The following is a 27,394-nucleotide window of genomic DNA, read 5'->3' on the forward strand; positions in this document are numbered from 1 at the left end:
TCCTGAAGATAAGCCAAAAATATAGCCACACAATCTCTTTAAGTAACCAAATGTACAAAACAATTTGAGACGCTTTCAGGTGTCCATAGCCATTATTTACCTGCAAGCTAGTATGGGTTACAGGGATAATACTTTATCAATTGTTGACTGTTTCCCTGGAATATTATGTTGCACTGACAAAGGATTTTGGCATTATTCCCCTTTGTGTGCACACTACTGTCATCTATATAAACTAGGTTCAGCAGAACATAGCGGAGACCCCTGATTAGGATCACTACTGAAAGATGACTGATTCTATGCAGACGTGTAATGATGACCGTAAAATGTTGCTGGAAATGTTGGAATCAAATACCAAAACATCAGCTGAAGACTTGCTGATGTCTTATAATGGGATATTATATCCACGACTACTTTGCAGCTTGGAGACATTTCAAGCATTGGAAAGTTTTGAAGCCAGAGAAGATGATATACTGCTTGTTACCTATCCCAAAAATGGTGAGTGGTATTAAATAGAATAATAGTAATGATAGCTAAATAGAGCTGGTGATACTATAAGAAAGTCAAAAAGGGAAAGTGATCCTGTAAAAATCCTAACATTAATATGTAAAAAACAAGATTACATTCTGTACCCTTCATTTGACAGTGAGAACTGTTGTAGAATTAGACTGCAGACTGACATTGGGAAGATCAATGATATTGAGGCAACTTCATTGATCCTGTGGAAACTGAGAGGGTAGCCTATGAAACTTTTTTTTTTTTCAGTATGTCTTTGGAATATGGGATGGAAATTCATGCAAACACGGGGAGAACATACAAACTCCTTGTAGATGTTTTTTTGCCTTTGGCGGGATTTGAACACCAGGACTCCAGTGCTGCAAGGCTGCAGTACTAACCACTAAGCCACCGTGTGGCCCCTTAGCCTATGAAACTTTAAAGGAATAAAAAAAAAAATTAAAAATAGGAGGTTTACTTATTATTACTGTAGCTGATCTAATACAACCAGAAAACAAACATTCTGCTTGGGCAGGGGTCATATCATTTATAGGTGGTTGACCTTATCCCTTGAACAAGTGCAGTTTGCCATCATGGAGTCCTATAAACGGTGTTCTGCGTCTTGGGAGACAGCCATCTACTGTAACAACAGCTATGTGATAAAGCATAGACATTTACAGGAAGTTCTTAAAGGTCTTCTTGTCCATAAGTGTGGCCACTTCAGTCCCTATCCATCACCATACTATACTACTGGCTCTGAAGTGGGGGTCCTCACACTAGCTATCCTTTTTACAGACTAGAAAACAATGGCTGTTATACATCCTAATGTATATCCACAATGTCCGATGTGTATGCTATCCATGTACCATCAGTGTGTCATTCTTATTTTATCATATTTTCTATTTTATTTTATTTTTTTTTTGCATACCCTACCAATATCTGTGAATATAAAATGATCTCTCTATGCAGTGCTTTTTTTCATGGACCCATAGACTTGAATGGCCATGATGAGTCGAAAAAAGAGAAAAAAAATTGCAAGCCATGTGTCTCTTTGTCTGAAAAACAATGACTCCATTCATCATAATACATCAATGTGGCATCTGATTTTTGGATAACGCACAGACAGAAAAGCAGTGTCTTTACTCAGGAGTGAAGTACATGTACAGAGCATGTTATTGTTGTGCATTGTGGGATCTATAGTGTAAACTACACAATGGGATTGATATGTAATGATGTAAAAAAGACAATAGTTTTTCCTGAATAATATTTTACATGATATGATGTCATTCTACTTGTTTCGGAGCTGTAGCCTAATGCAGATTCTATTCATGGATATCTTGGTATAGTGCAACTCCTGAAAACATGATATGCCTGGGAACCGGCAAAATTAAGGAGACCATTTGGTGCACAGGTGGCCTTAACAACAAAACAGGATTAAATGTGTTATATCCTGATATCACATCTACACTGGGATTAGAACACATTGAAGTGCTCAATTATGTGAGATTATAGGGGATTAGAACTGGAAACACTTATGCAAGTATGTGTTTGGGCATAGCCATTGGAGGGGGCAGAAGGTGGGAGGGTAGGTGGAATGGGGGAGAGTTAAAGAGGGAAGCAGTTAAAGCATGCCTCCAATTATAAAACAGCTTTTCATAAATGAATATTACAGGTGAATAAGAAATCTATTAATCTATAAACTATCTATTGTATTTAAGAAATGTCTTTTCTCCATTTATCAAGCTAAATTAGTATTTTCATATTAGTCTATGAAGAGGGAAGGGGGAGGAAGAGGATGCTAGTAAAGACATACAAGTAACTTCAGCTGCTCTTTCAACCCCGTTTCAAGATAACAGGCTATCACTGCACCGAATAAGGCAACAAAATAAATTAACAGCCTGGCATAGAGCGATGTATTGCCCACATGTATTAGTAGAGCCATGAACATATGCATACATTTCTAAATTCTCGTGAATCTCATACACACATTGCAGAAAAATATGCACAGCGGAAATGCTTCAGATCTACTGAATATAGGGTATCTGCAGTGCTCCTGTTCCGTCAGGAAGGAGTTAATAGGAGAACTGCAGATACCCTATATTCAGCCAGACTGAATTCCAAGTGGAGGAAGAAAAAACAGTCCTCAAGCTCAGGGAAGGGGCAGACAGATAACCAAAACACCCCCCCTCCCCTTTCCCAGCATCTACTGCACCCAAAAACTCCGACCATTTTAATTTTTGAAATTTTCCAGTAGCTGCTGCATTTCCCCCTTAGGCTTATACTTGAGTCAATAAGTTTTCCCAGTTTTTGGTGGTAAAATTAGGGGCCACGGCTTATATTCGGGTCGGCTTATACTCGAGTATATACGGTAAGTATAATTAAACAGAAAGTCCACAGAGGTAAATTCTGCAGACTTTCTGTGAAAAAATTTGTGGGTAAAACTGTTTTTCCACCGCTGGTTTTCCCACAATGCTTTTTTGCTGCAGCCTGCTACATACATTTATCATCTATAGCATCAGCCACTGTGGTGCATTTTTAGACTGTATAGAGAGACTTAAATTTCTTGAGCCCCCAAGGCAAAGTATATAATGTGGCCCCCACTTACCATGTGATATCTATAATACTGGAGTCTTCTTATGTTGTAAAGAGGACATTGGGTCCCCTGAGATTCCAGGGCCCAGTAATGATTGCTACCTCTGCACCTCTTTATAGCTATGACCCTGACTGCACAGTCTGTTCACACTGTCTAAATTTTAGGATTAGTAAATTGGCTCCAATGTTATTTGTTTCAGGAACTAACTGGACGATCCAGATTCTGTATGAAATGGTGTCCATACTTCACAATAGAGAACCGGTGCTCGATTCAACATGGATTGAATTTGGAGGTCTAGATGTGCTTGCGGTGAGTGCAACATTATTCAATAACAGATGCTAGGTCCTGTATTATATCTGATCTATATTCCTGCATTGCTGATGGTAATATTTCTAATTTCTGTATTGTAGATATACAGGTTTAATATATTGTCAGCACAGAAAGATAAACATATTACACAATGGTAATGAATAGAGATGAGCGAGTAGTGAAATATTCGAAAATTCGATTCGATTAGACCACAATATTCGACTATTCGTTCGAATATCGAATCCCAATATAGTCTATGGGAAAAACATGCTTGTTTCAGGGAAACCAAAATTCGACCAATTGGAGTCACCAAGTCCACAATGACACCCCAGGAAATGATGCCAACACCTCTGGAATGCAACTGGGACATTAGGGGAAGCATGTCTGGGGGCATCTAACACGCCCAAGTCCCAGTATTATTATTATTATTATTATTGCTGCTTCTGCTACTCCTACTACTGATTTAGCCAGCCAATGACTGTATACGTTTTTTTTCTTCCAATGCCTACGTTGTCCTAGTTCCTGTCCCAACTCCTCTGCATAGTTATTGGTGTAAAAAAAGCGCCAGGGAAGGTGGGAGGGGAGTCAAATTTTTACTGCATTTACAGCGTGGTATTCAACCGAGTACGAGTATTTTGAATACCTACTTGATTGAATACCTACTTGATTGAATACTACTTGCTCATCTCTAGTAATGAATAATCGCTATTATTAACAGTAGGGGAATGTTATAACTGCAGACACCAAACACTGATGCACCTTGTGGCACTTATACTTTTCCTTGTCCATTGTAGTGGCATTGCAGCTGTTTTTAGAACCCCGGTTGAAGTGATTGTAGAGATCTGGGTATGTGTGGCCACCTCTCATAGCAGCTTTTACCAGGCCAGACATGGGATCAGTGAGCAAACATTCTGAGGATACATTAGGTGTGGGCAGGGGCATTACTTGAGGGGATCGTATAAGGCCCAAGAGCCTTATGGGGCCCAGAAGGTGTTTCTTCCCAATCTGTGGAGAACAGTACTATCAACAATATATTATATATGAGAGGCAGATGAAGGGCATTTGAGGGGCTTGTTATGCCTCTGGGTGTAATACCTATATCTATGTGACCAGTGTCAGACTGGGGTGCCTAGGCCCCAGCAGTAAAATTCATTCTAAGGGCCTACTATACAGCTACATGCAAATGTTAACTGATACCTGTTCCAACTTCATATAATGTCACTAACATAATTTTATTTATTTCCAGTAGTAAATAGCTGATATTGTTTCTATCCTCGGGTTCTGTCACTATCCGGTGTCTGGCTCTTGCTTTACCACTAGAACGCATTTAGCTCTGTAAAGCAGCCATATGTGTCCACACAGCAGCAGACCTCAGGTAGCAGCAAGATGCTGCAAGATGATTGGTTACTGGGGCCCCTGCAGGGTGATTGAGAGGATGGGGCCCAGGGTAGAAGATTACTGCTTGGCCTGACTCTGCACCTAGATATTATATTAGCCACCCAGTGTGAATACAACAGATAAAAATAAACTGGGTAGTCTGGTAAATCATCTATCCTGTATATTATACTGATACATAGCCTTGTTGAGATGCTATACGATGTTTATGTATATAAAGGACAGTGTGTGTACTATGCCATGTTGGGTTGAACTGGGAGCCCACCTGGTTCAGGGGCCCATCGGGAGATTTACCATTTCAGCTGTGGACCCGTCCGAACAGGTATGAGGTGTTTATGGCATAGTCTGTGACTTTTGTTATCTTCTGAGATAGGATGTCACACTGCAGGAAGTAAAGTTAAACCGTGCTACATCTGTAAATTTCTGAGATAGGAATATTCCTTTAATTTTATTTAAATGTTCCGTTTAGAGATTTAAAGACAGACCTTCACCAAGGATCCTTACAACACATTTGCACTTCAAAGATATTCCAAAGTCTTTTTTTGAGAAGAAAGTTAAGGTAAGTGCTTTGAATAACAGCAAATAAAGGTTATTCATTACATAAAGTAATTCAGTTCTCTAGAACTCCTGCCGAGTGCAGCAGAACAAAAGAAATGATCACAGACATCAATGACCTATTACAGATCCAGTCGCCTCTATATTGAAGACGCATGGCGTTTTTGTAGCCCAACTGCTCCTTCATTTTGTCAAATGTTGGATTTCAGACCCCCCACAATCATACGTTGTTAGCTTATCTTAGCAATATACTCACAAATGACACACTATTTTATATAGAAACCAGCCCATTCATCATCATTGTGTCTGACTGAAGCCATACTCTTTAGATATGGTATAGCAGGACTATTGGGAATTTTACCTAACGGGGGAACTATAACCTTCAGACACCTTAAATAAGACACATAGACCTTGATGTGGTTAAGCTGAGGTTGGCCACAGCATATTTAATATTAACAATAATTTAACCAATAACAATACATTACAACTTTAGCCCTCGCATGTCCCGCCCCTCTTCCTCGAAGTCCTGTCGAAGCAAGCCCACAGACGGACATCTGACATGTGGGCAAAAAACCATCCTGGGGCGGGGCATGTACCTTCCGCCATGCTGTGACAAAAACTGCGAAAACAAGAAAGAAAAAACCAGCAAAAAGCAGTAAAACAAAAAAGAAAACCAAGCAGAAGAAAACAAAACAAAACAAAACAAAAAAAAAAACAAAACCGCATGGGTAGGGTGGGAGGGAGTTCTTCCCACCGCGATCCGGCTGAAGGTGGCTGGCTCCGCCCACGTACCCAAGTTTTAAAACTTAAACTCCGCCCTCTGGGCACGCCCAGACTCCGCCTCCCCACTTTCCCACCATTCACCAAAAGAGCGCGAAAGGCTAGTGGAAGAAGAGAGGGGGAGGTGAGGTAAAGAACAAGATGTCTGATTAACCCCTTCTTTGCCGAAAAACCATCTCCCAACAGTCTCTGCCCCTTTCCCTAGGCGGTTCACGGGCTACCAGACTATTGGGAATTTTACCTAACGGGGGAACTATAACCTTCAGACACCTTAAATAAGACACATAGACCTTGATGTGGTTAAGCTGAGGTTGGCCACAGCATATTTAATATTAACAATAATTTAACCAATAACAATACATTACAACTTTAGCCCTCGCATGTCCCGCCCCTCTTCCTCGAAGTCCTGTCGAAGCAAGCCCACAGACGGACATCTGACATGTGGGCAGAAAACCATCCTGGGGCGGGGCATGTACCTTCCGCCACGGGAGAAGGCAATGTATACCTACATTTGCCTGCGACCAATCCCATCCAGCAAAGCCAAGGCCCTTTCCACGCCCTCTTGCAAACCGGCCAGGAAAATGTCCGAGCCGATCGCATTTAAATGAACTCCGTCGGAAAGAAGCAATTTGCTGTTATTGCCTTCAAGCTCAGTATGACGTATCGCGACACCCCCAATGGACTTAACATAACGGGAAACCCGGAGATTCAAAAGCCTCCTGGCCCTTTCAAGTGCCGCCATATCACGAGCCCCCCGCCAGTATTTGCGCGGCACCACCTCCGACCAAACCATTACAACCCGTTGGAAACAATGAGAAAAACGAAGAAAATCTTGTTTGACTACCGCGATAAGATCTCCCAATTTAACCTTGCCCAAGTCGTTGCCTGCCGCGTGTACCACTAGAACAGCTCCCCCGGATCCCCACGACTCAGACTAAAAACTTGAGGAAGCACATTAACCCATCTCAAACCCCGAATACCTGTCCAACTGACGTCAACGCCTTGTAAACCCAAACACAATCCGCCAGGGAGAACAGCAGCACGCTTGTGAGCCCAGTATACGTAAGAGTGTCCCAATATAAAAACTGGAACAGGGCCAGAACCTGTAAAACAGAAAAACACAAGCATAGAAAAGAACAACAACACCAGGGAAAGGAGCAGAGTGAGGAAATAGAGAAGGGAGAGGGAAGGGAGGAAAAACATACGCAGCCAAAATCAGTCAGTAAGTAAATCGGGGCGTATATACGAACGGTAGCATTCAGACCGCCACCTACCCAGACGTTTCACACCATCCCCATCCATACCGCAAGCATCCGCAACAGTCGCTGCACCAATCCGGAACGAGTGCGTACCGAATTCAGAAGCATTCAAACCAAGACTAACCAGACAACGTTTGAAAACGGAAGAGAACTGAAACTTAGTGAGCGCAAAACCAGACTCATGAGACAAGAAGCGGTCACCCAACACACGCACGCTTAGAAAATCACGAACACACCTATAAGGACAAGATATACCACCCACACTGCGCAATGTCAACCACGTGCCTCTACCAAAGACATCCGTTTTCGATCTACGTACACAAACCCGCACAGCGTCAGAACTAAGCAAAACATCCCCAAAACCCAAACCCCCGGCGCCTTTACCACTACTAGACACCAGCTCGCCTATGCGCAGAGCACCAAAAAAGGCTATAGAGAAAGCGGCCCTAAAAAGAAATACCTCGTAACCATCCCGACAGACGACGTCCAAAATAGCCATCAAACGCTCTAAAAGGGGCAAGGAAACCGGACGCCTAGAATCCCGACCCACAACCTCCCTGGACCAGCCCTTAACTATTTGCTTAACCAAAAAATGCTTAGTCAAATCCACGCGCCCGTTCATCTTCAACATGAAAGCAACGCCAGCCAGACTCTTTTTAACCATCACTGCCGAGGCGCCCTTACGGCGTAAACAGCTCAGAAAGTCCAAGGTAATTGAAAGAAGACAGGAATCCTCTGCGGGTAACCCACCGCCGGAGTAGAAAAGCCACTCCTCCCAAGATTTCTGATGACAGCTCCATGTAGAAGACGCTAAGGAACCCTGTAACAAACTAACTAAACAGGATCTACCAGCCTCCATAAGTACTCCGGGCACTCCGTTCCCACCTCCTCTGCCGACGGATGCAACAACCGGAAATCCTGGAAATTGGAACGAGACAAGGCATCAGCAATTGAATTCTGAACCCCCGGCACATGCCGAGACCTAAACCAAATATTAGCCTGTAAACAACGCAACACTAGGTGACGAAGCAATGCCAACACCGGCAAGGAAGAGGACGACTGACTATTAATGCATTGCACTACAGCCGAATTGTCCGACCAAAAACATACTCTACAATTACTGAAAAACTCGCCCCAAATTTCCACAGCAACTATAATCGGGAACAATTCCAGTAAAGTCAGATTCTTGACAAGACCGGAATCCCTCCAGGCTGGGGGCCACGCCCCCCTACACCATCTGTTACCAAAAACTGCTGCAAAGCCATCGCTGCCAGCAGAGTCCGTGAACAAGGAGAGCTCAGCACTAGAAACCTCTGAAGACTGGCAGATAGCAGAACCGTTGAAGGAAACCAAAAACCGAGACCACACCAACAAATCCTCGCGCAGAGGCCTCGTAATTCTAATAAAATGACGAGGCGATTGGACGCCCTTAGTAGCCAGAGATAAGCGACGACAGAAGGAGCGACCCATGGGAATGACTCTGCAAGCAAAATTCAATAAACCCAACAAAACTTGCATCTGGTGCAGAGTAACCTTCTTCGCATGGGCCGCTCCCTCCACCGCCGCAACAAGGCGAGACAATTTGTCCGCCGGAAGCCTGAAAACCATAAGCTCCGAGTCTATCTCTATACCCAAAAAGGACAGACGAGTAAGAGGACCCACCGTCTTTTCCTGCGACAAAGGCACGCCAAAACGCTCCATTAACACTTTAAAAGAATGTAGCAAATACGCACAAACATTAGAACCCGCTGGACCAACGAAAAGAAAATCGTCGAGGTAGTGCAGTATCGACGAAAAACCCGTCTCATACCGCACTACCCACTCTAAAAATGAACTAAAAATTTCAAAATAGAAACAAGATATGGAACAACCCATTGGAAGACACATATCCACAAAGAATTTCCCATCCAGGCAACAACCTAAAAGATGGAAACAATCAGGGTGGATAGGCAACAACCGAAAAGCAGATTCTATGTCGGATTTGGCCAAGAGGGCACCAGGGCCCGCACTCCTGACCAAATCCACGGCCTTGTCAAAAGAGGTGTAGGAAACGGCGGCGTCCTCTTTAGGGATACCATCGTTTACCGAATCACCCCGGGGAAAAGAAAGGTGGTGAATGAGGCGGAACTTGCCTGTTTCCTTCTTGGGTACCAAACCCAAAGGGGAAACCCGAAGATTCACATAAGGAGGGCCATCAAAAGGGCCCGCCATACGCCCAAGCTCCACCTCCTTCAACACCTTCTCCCATGTCAAATCAGGGCGCTCCAAAACTGATTTCAAATTAGGGCACAACGAGGAAACCGAGGAACCAGAGAAGGGTATGAAAAAACCAGACCCAAAACCATCAATTAACAGGCCTGCCTCCCGTCTCCTGGGGTACAGGCTTAGCCACGGCAACATGGCCTCCTTTCTCACTGGTGTTCTCATGGACACCGGCGGGACCCAGTTTGGACAACTGTTTTCCCCGTCGTGCACATTTAAGAGCCGGGTGCGAACCTCCACAAATGGAGCATTCGTGCCGGAATTTACAAGCCGAGAAGAACCGGCAATGCCCTTCGTTATAGAGCCAGCAGGAACCCGTGGCTCTATGCGGAAGGGACCCGTGGGCCGAACCCCCTCCCGTGGGCCCCGACGGAAAGGAACGCTGGGGACGTTGGGAGAGGATCAACTGAATCCAAACGTCGGTGGCTTTGGTAGCCCAACCAACCGCCGGAGTCAGAGCCAGACGACGCCTGAATTCTTCATCATAGCGCCACCAAGCCGCACCTCCGTGCAGCTTGTGGGCGCTATAAATGGTATCAACATAAGTAAAGAGATCAGGCCCAACAGAAGGTGAATGTTGACACAAAATATGAGACAGGATGGAGAACGCCTGCCACCAGTTGCCAAACGTCTTGGCAGCCTTCGGCTTGCGATCCGCACCCCTCTCAAACGTCCTCTCTTTGTCGACGGTACTCATATCCGGGGACAAAAGAGACCAGATATCAACGTACTCGTAACGAACAATCTTCTCCCGAGTGTCCGCCGGAACATGCGTTCCAAGCGGAGCCACCCCGCAAAAGATTGAGTCACGAAACGTAAGACCCTGCGGCAAACCCCCAGGAGAGGGCGGAACATCACCGGACCCACTAGCTGAGACCGGAGTACCCGCAGGGTTTTCCAAACGGGAAAGCATATCACGCAACAACATGGCAAAGTCAGTAGAAGAAGCAGAAATCGGTAAGGCAGGCCAAGGTTGAGCTGAAGGAGACTTACCGGCAGACCTGGCCCCTGTCTCCCCTGGAATCGTGTGCGGAATCGCATTGGCGGCAGCGGGCTGTTCCGCGGGACCCTGGGATGTCCCCGGAGAAGGGAGCTGGGGCGAGCGTGGGTGAAGATCTCGGGAAACCACCGATGAGGGAGACTTGCCACGACGTCCGGATGAAGATCTTGAATGCCTGGATAAAGGGCGAGAAGAAACACTGGACGATCCCCTAGCGCTCCTGCGCGAACGACGTGGAGACCCAGCAGAACCCCAACTCCGCCTGTAAGAAGAGCTCCGCTGACGACTCCGCCGACGATGCCTGGAAGTGGAACGCCTCCGAGCGTGTCTCATGTCACTGCGCCGGCGGGGGCTCTGAGAGGGGGAGGCGGTCACGACGTCCATGGTCGCCATTCCTCCCGCGGCGGGAACCTGCCGAAACAGAAGAACGAGGGACAGAAGCGTTGCGCAGCACCTCGTGACCAGACACCGGAACCCCAGAAGAAAGGGCTCCACACTGAACCACCCCCGATTGCATAACAGGCAGGGATGTAACAGCAGACAAAGGCCTAGCAGTGACATTAGCAGTAATAGGCACAGATGGAGAGGGCAAAACTGACATATCCTGCGTATATAGCACCACTGGTAACAATTCCCCACTACCCGCCCCCATCACATAACCCACAGGCTGCAGGGGACCTCCCCCAACCTGCGAACCTACAGCGGTGACCGCAGACGTACGGCCGTCGCCTGCAGGCCGCAGCACGGCCCCAGCAGCAGATGAAGGCCCAGCATCTTCAAATAGTAGAGGGCTTCCGGGCGATGCCGACGTGTCCATAGCCGGCCCTGTCGCCTCCGCGCATGTCCCCACAGCACTGGATGCACCAGGGGTTAAAAAAGGCCCAGCCGACACGTCCACAACACCAGGCCCCGACACCGCCACTGCCCGGTCAGCGCCCAGACATGCACCCTGCTTGTGGACCGCAGCCCCCTCCCTCCGGGACTCCCGAGGGCCGGATGGGACCCGGGTCACAGGAATGCCGATGGTATGTGAACCGGACGAAGTACCCGGACCCTGCAGAGGCAGCGAACAACCCTGGAGAGATCTCCTCTTACCTCCTCTGAGGGGACTGGGGCTGAGTCTTCTTGGAGGCCGCGCCTCCCACCGTGGACGCCGAGACTCCTCCGCTGCATCTCCCGACCGATCCGACCGCTGCCCGGAACGCTGCTCCCTCGCTCTCTTCAGGACACCCGCGATCCAGTCTTCTCCATCTTCGCTGATCCTCTTCAACAGCAGGCCCTCCAACTCGTCCGCCATCTCGCAGGTAAGCCGAAGTTCTTCCCACCGCGATCCGGCTGAAGGTGGCTGGCTCCGCCCACGTACCCAAGTTTTAAAACTTAAACTCCGCCCTCTGGGCACGCCCAGACTCCGCCTCCCCACTTTCCCGCCATTCACCAAAAGAGCGCGAAAGGCTAGTGGAAGAAGAGAGGGGGAGGTGAGGTAAAGAACAAGATGTCTGATTAACCCCTTCTTTGCCGAAAAACCATCTCCCAACAGTCTCTGCCCCTTTCCCTAGGCGGTTCACGGGCTACCACGCTCCAATTAGACAACTCTTAGGCCTCAATCACATGGGACCGCGTATTTTGGTCCTGATTCTGATGCGGGAAGCTACGTCAGAATAGGACCAAAATGCGCCTGCCGCAACTGTCGTGGCTTCCGACAGTCGCGGCTTCCCGCTGCGGAGTAGGCCCTAATGAATGGGCCTTGTCTGGAGGGTGCTGCCACGAGGTGGATGCTGGGGATGACTCAGCTAGGGAATCTGCCTGAAGAAAGGGCAGCTCACTTCTTTTTTCCATGAGCCGGAACACACCACTCACGGAAAAAAGGAAGCTAGCGGTCTACATAGACCTCTATTGTGTGCAGGCGAATTCTGAGGTGGATTCAGCGTCAGAATCCGCCCCCTCTTGCCCCATGTGAATGAGCCCTTAGACTTGCTAACTACCTGAGTATGATTGACATCTTCCTTTTGATGTCAGCGAGTGAGGGAACTGTGAGCACCAAACAGGATTGAGTATTTGTTGCACATAATTATTTGAACAAGCTACATGTCCAAAAATTATTATTATTATTGTTTATTTATATAGCACCATTAATTCCATGGTGCTTTACATTTGGGGGTTACATACAGTACACAAAATATACAGGCAGATGTAAAACTAACAGTGACCGACTGGCACAGTGGGGTAGAGGGCCCTGCCCGCGAGGGCTTACAATCTATGAGGGAAGGGGGTAGAGACAGAAGGAGAGGGGGAGACAGTTCAGATGGCAGTGTGGTGATAGTGTTATTGGAGGTTGTAGGCCTTCCTGAATAGGTGAGTCTTTAGGGACTTCTTGAATCCTGTGATTGTGGGGGTCAGTCTTATGTGTCTTGGTAAGGAGTTCCAGAGTATGGGGGATGCACAGGAGAAATCTTGGAGACAGTTGTGTGAAGAGCGGATGAGAGCAGAGCGGAGTAGGAGATCATTAGAGGATCTGAGGTTACGTGTGGGCAGGTAGCGGGAGATTAGGTTGGAGATATATGGAGGGGACAGGTTGTGGATGGCTTTGTATGTTAATGTTAGTAGCTTGAACTCAATTCGCTGGGCTATGGGTAGCCAGTGTTGGGACTGGCAGAGGGGAGCAGCCGATGAAGATCGGGGGGTGAGGTGAATTAAGTGAACAGGACAGTTTAAGGTGGACTGGAGGGGGGCGAGGGTGTTAGCTGGGAGTCCATGGAGAAGGGTGTTGCAGTAATCTAGGCGGGAGATTATGAGGGCCTGGACGAGCATCTTAGTCATTTCAGGGGTGAGGAAAAAGCGGATTCGGGGGATGTTCTTGAGTTGGAGGTGGCAGAAAGTGTTGAGGGTTTGAACGTGTGACTTGAAGGATAGGTTGGGGTCCAGCGTTACTTCAAGGCATCTGGCCTGTGGGACAGGAGTAAGTGTGGTTCCGTTGACTTTGATAGATGGGCCGCGTGGAGGGGCCATACGGGGTGGGGCAAAGATGATGAACTCCGTTTTCTCCATATTGAGTTTGAGAAAGCGGGAGGAGAGGAAGGAGGCTACAGCCGTTAAACAATCTGGAATTCTGGCCAGCAGGGAGGTCATGTCTGGTCCAGAGATGTATATTTGGGTTTCATCAACATACCAATGGTACTGGAAACCATGAGATTCTGAGTTGGCCCAGGCCAAGGATGTAGATGGAGAACAGGAGAGGTCCTAGGATGGAGCCTTGGGGGACACCTACAGAGAGGGGGCGTGGTGAGAAGGTGGTGTGCGAGTGGGAGACGCTGAATGTGCAGTCGATGGGGTATGAGGAGATCTAGGAATGGGCCACATCTGAGATACCAAGGGATGAGAGAATTTCTAACAGGAGGGAGTGGTTGACTGTGTCAAAGGCTGAGGAGCGGTCAAGGAGGAGGAGGACAGAGTAATGGCACTTGGCCTTGGCGGTTAGCAGGTCATTAGTGACTTTTGTTAGGGCAGTTTCAGTGGAGTGACGGGGTCTGAAGCCTGACTGTAGTCTGTCAAAGAGCAGGTTGGACGAGAGTTAGGAGGAGAGTTCTGAGTGGACGTGCTGCTCAAGCAGTTTTGAGGCGTACGGGAGAAGTGAGATGGGACGATAGTTGGCAGGAGAGGACGGGTCGAGGGACGGTTTCTTATGTATAGGTGTGACTGTGGTGTGTTTGAAGGTGGAGGGGAAGGATCCATTGGCTAGGGATAGATTGAAGAGATGGGTTAGGGCTGGAGTAATGACTTCAGTGAGTTTGGGGATGAGATGTGGCTGGATTGGGTCAAGTGCGCAGGAGGTGAGGTGGGATTTAGAGATTAGGGAGGAGAGTTTTTCGTCAGTGATAGTGGAGAAACAGGTCAGGGATGAGGAGCAGCAAGTAGTTGTGTAAAGGGGTTGTCGGGGGAGTAGGGCGAGACTGTCTCTGATGGTGTCGATTTTAGTTTTGAAGTAAGAGGCAAAGTCGTCAGCTGAGATAAGTGATGTCGGACAGGGCACAGGAAGACAGAGGAGGGAGTTGAAAGTGGTGAATAGCTGTTTGGGATTGCGAGAGAGTGCAGATATGAGTGTGGTGAAGTAGATCTGCTTTGCGGAGATGAGTGCGTTCTTAAATGCGAGAACTGCCTCTTTGTAACTGAGGAAGTCCTCATGGGAGTGGCTTTTCTTCCAGAGGCGCTCTGCAACCCACGCGGCACGTCTCAGTTTTTTAGTTAGGAGAACAAAGGAGAAGAATCCCTAGGTGAAGAATAAAGGAGATCACTAGCGCTGGTCCATGGAAGAAGTCTTTATTTACAGCATAAATACAACGCATTTCGGGCAAGGGATGCCCTTTTTCAAGTGCAAAATATGACAGTCCATCTGTAGTTTGTGGTGTGTGTATACTTTAATGTAACCATTGCTCCCTCCTAATAGCTAGTTCAAAATGGCCTAGATGGTATGCAGTTTGCCGAAGCAATCATCCAGCCTCTCTTATTCCAGTGATACACCCCCTCTCAATGTCTGTTAACAGGGTAAAATGTCTCTGAGTTTGTTATAGACACATAGCAGGCAACGATCTCTCACCAGGAGGTACACTACCCAAAAGTATTCTCTAAGGACTTTTCCTAGGGCAGTGACAGAGGCACCTTTGTAGCCTCTTGTGGCATGGCAAGACCCAGCGTCTAATCAGACTACAATTGTAATCAATTACATATCTGCCTGGGGAATAACTGCATGTTGAGTTTTGCACCAATCTGACATTTCTATCTGGGTGAGTTATTTGTCAATGAGTTTGCTTTCTAAAGAAAACGTATGCAGTCAATTAGTGTATGTTTAACTTTGATAAATTTGTTGATGACCCCATCCCCTGTCCACCCTGGCCATACACACTTTTCAGGGAAGCGGCAAAGTCGTTGCAGAAGTTAAAAAAAATAAAAATGGTGATTTTCGCAAAAAAACTTGACTTTTTATGCCCCACTATTTTGACATTATCACAATAGGTGCATTCTATAGATTCACAATCTATTGAGACATTACTGCAAAAGAGAATACCCTATGAAAATCATCCATAAAGCTCATCTTGGAAATTACAATAAAGCCATAGAATTAATTTGGCAAAAAAAATGTTGTTTAAATATTTGATGTTTTACTATTTTGACAGATATTGCTGGTTCTGCGTAACCCAAAAGACACTGCTGTCTCCTTTTATAATTTTTACAATACTATGCCTGCTCTTCCTTCTTATAATTCCTGGGACTTGTACTTTAAGGATTTTACAGATGGAAAAGGTACTTTCTCTACTATTGCTTCTATAGACTGAACAAGGACTTGCCTCGGCCTTCCTTACTATTGGTAGTAACACATTCCAAAAAATGTAAAAATTACCTCTATTTATCTTAAAATTTGCTTCCTGAACGCAAAAGTAAACCCAAAAAGCAATGCTAAGGCTACATTTACATCTGTCCATTGGAAACTCAATTGCAGTGTCCACCGAAAATTGGTAGGAAAAAATCCTGCATGGGGGAGTTTTCCTCCATCAGTTCAGTTTTATAACAATATGCACCCAACGGACCCCATTATAGTTAATGCAGTTTGCTACCGCTGTTCTAGTGGTCCGCCTCTCTATTGTTCAGGTCCCGAGATGGACCCAAACAACAGAGAAGCGACCCAAGTATGAACCTAGAGTAACATTTTTTACTCACTTGCCTCTCAAAAAATGAATAAAAAGCAATCAAAAAGTTGTATGTACCCCAAAGTAGTAGCAGTAACAAAAAAAATTACAGCACAAAAACATGTTTTTTGGGGTTTTTTTTTTTTTTTTAGAATTTTTTTTTTTTATTGTGTAAAAGAAATAAAATATTAAAAGAACTATTTCATTTTTGTATAACTGTTTCGTACTGACCTGCTGAATAACATACATGGAATAAATACCATAGGAACAACAGCATACAAATATATAATGGCTTCCATGATACTATTCCACAAAATCTGCACTCCCGAAGCCAAATGAAGTCCCTTCCCTGGTATATGCCCAGATAACATTTTATGGCCACATATGAGGTTTTGCTCTACTCAGGAGAAACTTATGGGGTTTGTCTTCAATATTCCTTGTGAAAATTAAAACTTTTGAGCTAAAGCTACATATTTATTGAGAAAAGTTCAGCATTTTTTTCATGGACCAATACTGATAAATTATTTGCAATGTCTTTGGCCTCAAAATGCTCACTACACCCCAAGATATATTTCTTGAAAGGGGTAGTTTCAAAAATGGGATCAACACAAACACAACATTGTGCCCGTGAAGCATTCTACCAAAACCTGTGCCCAAGAAGTTGCTAATCTCATATGGGGTATTGCTGTACATTATGAAAAATAGCACAACAAATGATAAGGTGCGTTTTCTCATGTTAACCCTTGTGAAAAAGTTGCAGTGGAAGCAAATGTCAAATAAAGAAAATTTGGGGCTAAAGCAATATTTTATTCGAAAAAAAAAAAAAAAAAAGGTTTATTGCTCAGTGTTAATACATTCAATGAAACACTGGTTGAGTCAAAACTATCACTACACCCCAAATTAAACTCCTTGAGGGCTGTAATCTTCAAAATAAGGTAATTTTGATCTTTTTGCTGTATTTGCACTTTAGAGGTCCTGCTGATACAGCTCGGCATTTTAAAAACAATTTCAGAAAAGTTTGAAAAAGCCAATGGGCACTTCTCTCTTCTGAGCCCTGCTGTGTAACATACAGTACTACATAACCATACATGGGGTATTGCTATACTCAGTACTAATTTGCATAGCAAATCATGGAGTTCTTTTTCCTCTTAAGTTATTACTAGAGATGAGCGAGTAGTACTCGATCGAGTAGGTATTCGATCGAATACTACGGTATTCGAAATACTCGTACTCGATCGAGTACCACTCGCTGTTCGAATGTAAAAGTTCGATGCAGAACCAGCATTGATTGGCCAAATGCTATACAGTCGGCCAATCAAAGCTGGTTCTTCTCCTACCTTTAGAAGTCTTCTCCGTGCAGCTTCCCTGCGGCGTCTTCTGGCTCTTCATTCACTCTGCCAGGCATCGGGCCTGGGCAGAGCCGACTGCACATGTCCGCTTGTAGTGCGGACATGCGCAGTTGGCTCTGCCCAGGCCCGATGCCTGGCAGAGTGAATGAAGAGCCGGAAGATGCTGCGGGGACGCTGCAAGGAGAAGACTTCTCGGAGGATCAAGCCCTACCCTCACTCATGGACTTGGTAAGTATAATTTGATCGAACGTTGCCTACCCCTGAAATGAGCATTTTCCCCCCATAGACTATAATAAGGTCTATAAAAAAAATCCATAAAGTCCGCTTTCAATTCTAAAGATTAGTCTGGTTCACATCTGCATTCATTATTCTGTTCAGGGAGTCCACTTGGGGACCCCCTGAACGGAAACGTATATGCATTAAAAAGCGGTTAGCTAAGAAACACACGGACCCCATAGACTGTAATGGGGTCTATGTGGTTTCTGCTTGGTGTCCTCATGAGAGAAAAGTGCTGCTTGCTGCGTCTATTTTTAGATGGATTGGCTAGAATCCCATCCCATTTGCAGTGCCTGTAAAACACTGCGGTTTTTGCCACGGCGTTAGTGCCACGTGGGGCAACGGACTAAAATAGTTTTCTATATTCTTCTGTAGTGTGTTATGGGCAGTATTTTGATTATGTTGTGGCCTGGGAGGAACACTTCAATGACAAGACTATGATGGCTATTACATTTGAAGACATGAAAGAGGTAAAGTGGTGCCCCTGTTAATGCAGCTTTTTAATACCGTATATCCTCGAGTATAAGCCGACCCAAATATAAGCCGAGGCCCCTAATTTTACCTCAGAAAACTGAGAAAACTTATTGACTCGAGTATAAGACGAGGGGGGGGGGGGGTTAATTGCAGAAGCTACTGGAAAATTTCAAAAATTAAAATGGTCGGAGTTTTTGGGTACAGTAGACGCTGGGGAGGGGGTGTTTTGGTTGTCTGTCTGCCCCTTCCCTGAGCTTGAGGACTGGGGCTTTTTCCCGCCACTTGGAATTCAGCCTGACTGAATATAGGGTATCTGCAGTGCTCCTATTAACCCCTTCCTGATGGAATAGGAGCACTGCAGATACTCTATATTCAGCCTGGCTGTAGTCAGGCTAAATTCCAAGAGGGGGGAAAAAAAAAAAAAACGTCTCAGGGAAGGGGCAGTTAGACAACTTTTTTTTTTCCCTGCTACAGCGTTTACCGTACAGGAAAAATATTTTTATAGATTTGTAGAGCAGGCGTTTTCGGACACAGGGATACCTAACGTGTCTGTGTTTCACAGTGTTAACAGTATTAGTTAATTATATGTGTTCTAGGGAAAGGGGGAAGATTTGAATTTTTAATACTTTATTTATTTTTTTTGCATTTATTAGACCCCCTAGGGGTCTTGAATAGAGATGAGCGAACACTAAAATGTTCGAGGTTCGAAATTCGATTCGAACAGCCGCTCAATGTTCGTGTGTTCGAACGGGTTTCGAACCCCATTATAGTCTATGGGGAACAGATACTCGTTAAGGGGGAAACCCAAATCCGTGTCTGGAGGGTCACCAAGTCCACTATGACACCCCAGGAAATGATGCCAACACCTCTGGAATGACACTGGGACAGCAGGGGAAGCATGTCTGGGGGCATCTAACACACCAAAGACCCTCTATTACCCCAACATCACAGCCTAACAACTACACACTTTACACACTCAATACCACCTCTCTGACAGTAGGAAAACACCTTGAAACATGTGTATTTGGCACTTGCAGTGAGGAGAGCTTGTCACCAGCAGTGAATTTGGCCCTTGTAGTAAGTTGAGGTTGGCACCAACATTTGTTTTGAAAATCAGGGTGGATTGAGCCTCTAACCAGCAGAGTTTGGGCAAATTCATGGTGGAGGGAGCCTCTAAAAACCCCAGTTTGGACCAATTCATGGTGGAGGGAGACTCTAAAAACCCCAGTTTGGACCAATTCATGGTGGAGGGAGCCTCTAAAAAACCCAGTTTGGACCAATTCATGGTGGAGGGAGCCTCTAACCAGCCCAGTTTGGGCAAATTCATGGTGGAGGGAGCCTCTAACCAGCCCAGTTTGGACCAATTAATGGTGGAGGGAGCCTCTAACCAGCCCAGTTTGGACCAATTAATGGTGGAGGGAGCCTCTAACCACCCCAGTTTGGACCAATTCATGGTGGAGGGAGCCTCTAAACAGCCCAGTTTGGGCAAATTCATGGTGGAGGGAGCCTCTAAAAAACCCAGTTTGGACCAATTCATGGTGGAGGGAGCCTCTAACCAGCCCAGTTTGGACCAATTAATGGTGGAGGGAGCCTCTAAACAGCCAAGTTTGGACCAATTCATGGTGGAGGGAGCCTCTAAAAACCCCAGTTTGGACCAATTCATGGTGGAGGGAGCCTCTAACCAGCCCAGTTTGGGCAAATTCATGGTGGAGGGAGCCTCTAAACAGCCCAGTTTGGGCAAATTCATGGTGGAGGGAGCCTCTAACCAGCCCAGTTTGGACCAATTAATGGTGGAGGGAGCCTCTAACCAGCCCAGTTTGGACCAATTAATGGTGGAGGGAGCCTCTAACCACCCCAGTTTGGACCAATTCATGGTGGAGGGAGCCTCTAACCAGCCCAGTTTGGACCAATTCATGGTGGAGGGAGCCTCTAAAAAACCCAGTTTGGACCAATTCATGGTGGAGGGAGCCTCTAAACAGCCCAGTTTGGGCAAATTCATGGTGGAGGGAGCCTCTAAAAACCCCAGTTTGGACCAATTCATGGTGGAGGGAGCCTCTAACCAGCCCAGTTTGGGCAAATTCATGGTGGAGGGAGCCTCTAAAAAACCCAGTTTGGACCAATTCATGGTGGAGGGAGCCTCTAACCAGCCCAGTTTGGGCAAATTCATGGTGGAGGGAGCCTCTAACCAGCCCAGTTTGGACCAATTAATGGTGGAGGGAGCCTCTAACCAGCCCAGTTTGGACCAATTAATGGTGGAGGGAGCCTCTAACCACCCCAGTTTGGACCAATTCATGGTGGAGGGAGCCTCTAACCAGCCCAGTTTGGACCAATTAATGGTGGAGGGAGCCTCTAAACAGCCAAGTTTGGACCAATTCATGGTGGAGGGAGCCTCTAAAAACCCCAGTTTGGACCAATTCATGGTGGAGGGAGCCTCTAACCAGCCCAGTTTGGGCAAATTCATGGTGGAGGGAGCCTCTAAACAGCCCAGTTTGGGCAAATTCATGGTGGAGGGAGCCTCTAACCAGCCCAGTTTGGACCAATTAATGGTGGAGGGAGCCTCTAACCAGCCCAGTTTGGACCAATTAATGGTGGAGGGAGCCTCTAACCAGCCCAGTTTGGACCAATTAATGGTGGAGGGAGCCTCTAACCACCCCAGTTTGGACCAATTCATGGTGGAGGGAGCCTCTAACCAGCCCAGTTTGGACCAATTCATGGTGGAGGGAGCCTCTAAAAAACCCAGTTTGGACCAATTCATGGTGGAGGGAGCCTCTAAACAGCCCAGTTTGGGCAAATTCATGGTGGAGGGAGCCTCTAAAAAACCCAGTTTGGACCAATTCATGGTGGAGGGAGCCTCTAACCAGCCCAGTTTGGACCAATTAATGGTGGAGGGAGCCTCTAAACAGCCAAGTTTGGACCAATTCATGGTGGAGGGAGCCTCTAAAAACCCCAGTTTGGACCAATTCATGGTGGAGGGAGCCTCTAACCAGCCCAGTTTGGACCAATTAATGGTGGAGGGAGCCTCTAACCAGCCCAGTTTGGACCAATTAATGGTGGAGGGAGCCTCTAACCACCCCAGTTTGGACCAATTCATGGTGGAGGGAGCCTCTAAACAGCCCAGTTTGGGCAAATTCATGGTGGAGGGAGCCTCTAAAAAACGCAGTTTGGACCAATTCATGGTGGAGGGAGCCTCTAACCAGCCCAGTTTGGACCAATTAATGGTGGAGGGAGCCTCTAAACAGCCAAGTTTGGACCAATTCATGGTGGAGGGAGCCTCTAAAAACCCCAGTTTGGACCAATTCATGGTGGAGGGAGCCTCTAACCAGCCCAGTTTGGACCAATTAATGGTGGAGGGAGCCTCTAACCAGCCCAGTTTGGACCAATTAATGGTGGAGGGAGCCTCTAACCACCCCAGTTTGGACCAATTCATGGTGGAGGGAGCCTCTAAACAGCCCAGTTTGGGCAAATTCATGGTGGAGGGAGCCTCTAAAAAACCCAGTTTGGACCAATTCATGGTGGAGGGAGCCTCTAACCAGCCCAGTTTGGACCAATTAATGGTGGAGGGAGCCTCTAAACAGCCAAGTTTGGACCAATTCATGGTGGAGGGAGCCTCTAAAAACCCCAGTTTGGACCAATTCATGGTGGAGGGAGCCTCTAACCAGCCCAGTTTGGACCAATTAATGGTGGAGGGAGCCTCTAACCAGCCCAGTTTGGACCAATTAATGGTGGAGGGAGCCTCTAACCACCCCAGTTTGGACCAATTCATGGTGGAGGGAGCCTCTAAACAGCCCAGTTTGGGCAAATTCATGGTGGATGGAGCCTCTAAAAAACCCAGTTTGGACCAATTCATGGTGGAGGGAGCCTCTAACCAGCCCAGTTTGGACCAATTAATGGTGGAGGGAGCCTCTAAAAACCCCAGTTTGGACCAATTCATGGTGGAGGGAGCCTCTAAAAACCCCAGTTTGGACCAATTCATGGTGGAGGGAGCCTCTAACCAGCCCAGTTTGGGCAAATTCATGGTGGAGGGAGCCTCTAAACAGCCCAGTTTGGGCAAATTCATGGTGGAGGGAGCCTCTAACCAGCCCAGTTTGGACCAATTAATGGTGGAGGGAGCCTCTAACCAGCCCAGTTTGGACCAATTCATGGTGGAGGGAGCCTCTAACCAGCCCAGTTTGGACCAATTAATGGTGGAGGGAGCCTCTAACCACCCCAGTTTGGACCAATTCATGGTGGAGGGAGCCTCTAACCAGCCCAGTTTGGACCAATTCATGGTGGAGGGAGCCTCTAAAAAACCCAGTTTGGACCAATTCATGGTGGAGGGAGCCTCTAAACAGCCCAGTTTGGGCAAATTCATGGTGGAGGGAGCCTCTAAAAAACCCAGTTTGGACCAATTCATGGTGGAGGGAGCCTCTAACCAGCCCAGTTTGGACCAATTAATGGTGGAGGGAGCCTCTAAACAGCCAAGTTTGGACCAATTCATGGTGGAGGGAGCCTCTAAAAACCCCAGTTTGGACCAATTCATGGTGGAGGGAGCCTCTAACCAGCCCAGTTTGGACCAATTAATGGTGGAGGGAGCCTCTAACCAGCCCAGTTTGGACCAATTAATGGTGGAGGGAGCCTCTAACCACCCCAGTTTGGACCAATTCATGGTGGAGGGAGCCTCTAAACAGCCAAGTTTGGACCAATTCATGGTGAAGGGAGCCTCTAAAAACCCGTTTGGACCAATTCATGGTGGAGGGAGCCTCTAACCAGCCCAGTTTGGGCAAATTCATGGTGGAGGGAGCCTCTAAACAGCCAAGTTTGGGCAAATTCATGTTGGAGGGAGCCTCTAACCAGCCCAGTTTGGACCAATTAATGGTGGAGGGAGCCTCTAACCAGCCCAGTTTGGACCAATTAATGGTGGAGGGAGCCTCTAACCACCCCAGTTTGGACCAATTCATGGTGGAGGGAGCCTCTAAACAGCCAAGTTTGGACCAATTCATGGTGGAGGGAGCCTCTAAAAACCCCAGTTTGGACCAATTCATGGTGGAGGGAGCCTCTAACCAGCCCAGTTTGGACCAATTAATGGTGGAGGGAGCCTCTAAACAGCCAAGTTTTGGGAAATTCATGGTGGAGGGAGCCTCTAACCAGCCCAGTTTGGACCAATTCATGGTGGAGGGAGCCTCTAAACAGCCCAGTTTGGGCAAATTCATGGTGGAGGGAGCCTCTAAAAAACCCAGTTTGGACCAATTCATGGTGGAGGGAGCCTCTAACCAGCCCAGTTTGGACCAATTAATAGTGGAGGGAGCCTCTAACCAGCCCAGTTTGGACCAATTAATGGTGGAGGGAGCCTCTAACCACCCCAGTTTGGACCAATTCATGGTGGAGGGAGCCTCTAAACAGCCAAGTTTGGACCAATTCATGGTGGAGGGAGCCTCTAAAAACCCCAGTTTGGACCAATTCATGGTGGAGGGAGCCTCTAACCAGCCCAGTTTGGGCAAATTCATGGTGGAGGGAGCCTCTAAACAGCCCAGTTTGGGCAAATTCATGGTGGAGGGAGCCTCTAAAAAACCCAGTTTGGACCAATTCATGGTGGAGGGAGCCTCTAAACAGCCAAGTTTGGACCAATTCATGGTGAAGGGAGCCTCTAAAAACCCGTTTGGACCAATTCATGGTGGAGGGAGCCTCTAACCAGCCCAGTTTGGGCAAATTCATGGTGGAGGGAGCCTCTAAACAGCCCAGTTTGGGCAAATTCATGGTGGAGGGAGCCTCTAACCAGCCCAGTTTGGACCAATTAATGGTGGAGGGAGCCTCTAACCAGCCCAGTTTGGACCAATTAATGGTGGAGGGAGCCTCTAACCACCCCAGTTTGGACCAATTCATGGTGGAGGGAGCCTCTAAACAGCCAAGTTTGGACCAATTCATGGTGGAGGGAGCCTCTAAAAACCCCAGTTTGGACCAATTCATGGTGGAGGGAGCCTCTAACCAGCCCAGTTTGGACCAATTAATGGTGGAGGGAGCCTCTAAACAGCCAAGTTTTGGGAAATTCATGGTGGAGGGAGCCTCTAACCAGCCCAGTTTGGACCAATTCATGGTGGAGGGAGCCTCTAAACAGCCCAGTTTGGGCAAATTCATGGTGGAGGGAGCCTCTAAAAAACCCAGTTTGGACCAATTCATGGTGGAGGGAGCCTCTAACCAGCCCAGTTTGGACCAATTAATGGTGGAGGGAGCCTCTAACCAGCCCAGTTTGGACCAATTAATGGTGGAGGGAGCCTCTAACCACCCCAGTTTGGACCAATTCATGGTGGAGAGAGCCTCTAAACAGCCAAGTTTGGACCAATTCATGGTGGAGGGAGCCTCTAAAAACCCCAGTTTGGACCAATTCATGGTGGAGGGAGCCTCTAACCAGCCCAGTTTGGGCAAATTCATGGTGGAGGGAGCCTCTAAACAGCCCAGTTTGGGCAAATTCATGGTGGAGGGAGCCTCTAAAAAACCCAGTTTGGACCAATTCATGGTGGAGGGAGCCTCTAACCAGCCCAGTTTGGACCAATTAATGGTGGAGGGAGCCTCTAAACAGCCAAGTTTGGACCAATTCATGGTGGAGGGAGCCTCTAAAAACCCCAGTTTGGACCAATTCATGGTGGAGGGAGCCTCTAACCAGCCCAGTTTGGGCAAATTCATGGTGGAGGGAGCCTCTAAACAGCCCAGTTTGGGCAAATTCATGGTGGAGGGAGCCTCTAACCAGCCCAGTTTGAACCAATTAATGGTGGAGGGAGCCTCTAACCAGCCCAGTTTGGACCAATTAATGGTGGAGGGAGCCTCTAACCAGCCCAGTTTGGACCAATTAATGGTGGAGGGAGCCTCTAACCACCCCAGTTTGGATCAATTCATGGTGGAGGGAGCCTCTAACCAGCCCAGTTTGGACCAATTCATGGTGGAGGGAGCCTCTAAAAAACCCAGTTTGGACCAATTCATGGTGGAGGGAGCCTCTAAACAGCCCAGTTTGGGCAAATTCATGGTGGAGGGAGCCTCTAAACAGCCCAGTTTGGGCAAATTCATGGTGGAGGGAGCCTCTAACCAGCCCAGTTTGGACCAATTAATGGTGGAGGGAGCCTCTAACCAGCCCAGTTTGGACCAATTCATGGTGGAGGGAGCCTCTAAACAGCCCAGTTTTGGCAAATTCATGGTGGAAGGAGCCTCTAACCAGCAGAGTTGTGGGAAAGCAGGGTGGAGGGAGCCTCTAACCAGCAGAGTTGGTGGAAATCAGGGTGGAGGGAGCCTCTAACCAGCAGAGTTGGGGGAAATCATGTTGGAGGGAGCCTAGTATTAGCAGAATTGTGCAACGCTTATGGTGGATGAGTATGAGGATGCGGAGGAATTGGAGAGGTTGAGTACAGACATGGAGTTTCATGTTGGGGTGCTTTACACAGGTGGGCACAAAAATGAAGGCTCTATCCAGTGGTGGTTCATTTTTATCAAAGTGAGCCGGTCGGCACTCTCAGCTGACAGACGGGTGCGCTTGTCAGTGATGATGCCACCGGCTGCACTGAACACCCTCTCAGATAGGACGCTGGCGGCAGGACAGGACAGCACCTCCAAGGCATATAGGGCAAGTTCAAGCCACAGGTCCAACTTCGACACCCAATACGTGTAGGGCGCAGAGGGGTCGGAGAGGACAGGGCTGTGGTCGGAAAGGTATTCCCGCAACATGCGCCTATACTTCTCACGCCTGGTGACACTAGGACCCTCCGTGGCGGCACTTTGGCGAGGGGGTGCCATCAAGGTGTCCCAGACCTTAGACAGTGTGCCCCTCGTTTGTGTGGACCGGTGAGAACTTGGTTGCCTACTGGAGGAACTGCCCTCCCTGCCGCCAACGTCACATGCTGGAAACATCTCCATCATATTCTGCACCAATTGCCTGTGGCAAGCATTGATGCGATTGGCCCTCCCCTCTACCGGAATAAAAGACGAGATGTTGTTTTTATACCGGGGGTCAAGGATAGCAAAGATCCAGTACTGGTTGTCCTCCATGATTTTGACAATACGCTTGTCGGTTGTAAAGCACCCCAACATGAACTCAGCCATGTCTGCCACAGTGTTAGTTGGCATGACTCCTCTGGCCCCACCGGAAAGTTCAATCTCCATTTCCTCCTCATCCTCCATGTCTACCCATCCGCGCTGCAACAATGGGACGATTCGAAGTTGCCCGGAAGCCTCCTGTATCACCATCACATCATCGGACAACTCTTCTTCCTCCTCCTCCTCCTCCTCCTCCTCCATTAAACGCAGTGAAGCGGACAGATGTGTGGACCTACTCTCCAGCTGTGACGGATCGGATGCTATCCCTAACTCCTCTGTGTGATCTGAGTTATCCCTGATGTCAATCAGGGATTCTCTCAGAACACACAAGAGCGGGATTGTAAGGCTCACCATCGCATCCTCAGAGCTCACCCTCCTTGTGGACTCCTCAAAGACCCGTAGGATGTCACAAAGGTCTCTCATCCATGGCCACTCATGGATGTGAAACTGAGGCAGCTGACTTTGTGGCACCCTAGGGTTTTGTAGCTGGTATTCCATCAAAGGTCTCTGCTGCTCAACCACTCTATTCAACATCTGAAACGTTGAGTTCCAGCGTGTGGGGACGTCGCACAAAAGCCGGTGTTGTGGCACATGCAGGCGTTGCTGGAGAGATTTTAAGCTAGCAGCGGCTACTGTCGACTTGCGAAAGTGGGCGCACATGCGCCGCACTTTCACCAGTAGCTCTGGAACATTGGGGTAGCTCTTTAGGAAACGTTGCACCACTAGGTTGAAGACGTGGGCCAGGCATGGAACATGTTGGAGTCCGGCAAGCTCCAGAGCTGCTACCAGGTTCCGGCCGTTATCACAAACGACCATGCCTGGGCCCAGGTGCAGCGGCTCAAACCATATTGCCGTCTCATCGAGGAGGGCATCCCTCACCTCGGAGGCAGTGTGCTGTCTGTCCCCCAAGCTGATCA

General features: G+C 47.5%; 1 protein-coding gene across 1 annotated transcript in view; it reads left to right on the forward strand.

Moving 5' to 3' along the window:
* The first annotated feature begins 284 nt into the window (after positions 1–284).
* Positions 285–27,394, forward strand: part of LOC142196886 (sulfotransferase 6B1-like) — a 62,193-nt gene continuing 35,083 nt past the window's right edge. The window contains exons 1-5 of the mRNA XM_075266871.1: positions 285–495; positions 3,285–3,394; positions 5,259–5,348; positions 15,814–15,940; positions 18,324–18,418. Coding sequence (XP_075122972.1) covers positions 285–495; positions 3,285–3,394; positions 5,259–5,348; positions 15,814–15,940; positions 18,324–18,418 — 633 coding nt within the window. The remainder of the gene's footprint in view (positions 496–3,284; positions 3,395–5,258; positions 5,349–15,813; positions 15,941–18,323; positions 18,419–27,394) is intronic.

Source organism: Leptodactylus fuscus, chromosome 3 (assembly GCF_031893055.1).
Source record: "Leptodactylus fuscus isolate aLepFus1 chromosome 3, aLepFus1.hap2, whole genome shotgun sequence".
In the NCBI taxonomy this organism is placed as follows: Eukaryota; Metazoa; Chordata; class Amphibia; order Anura; family Leptodactylidae; genus Leptodactylus; species Leptodactylus fuscus.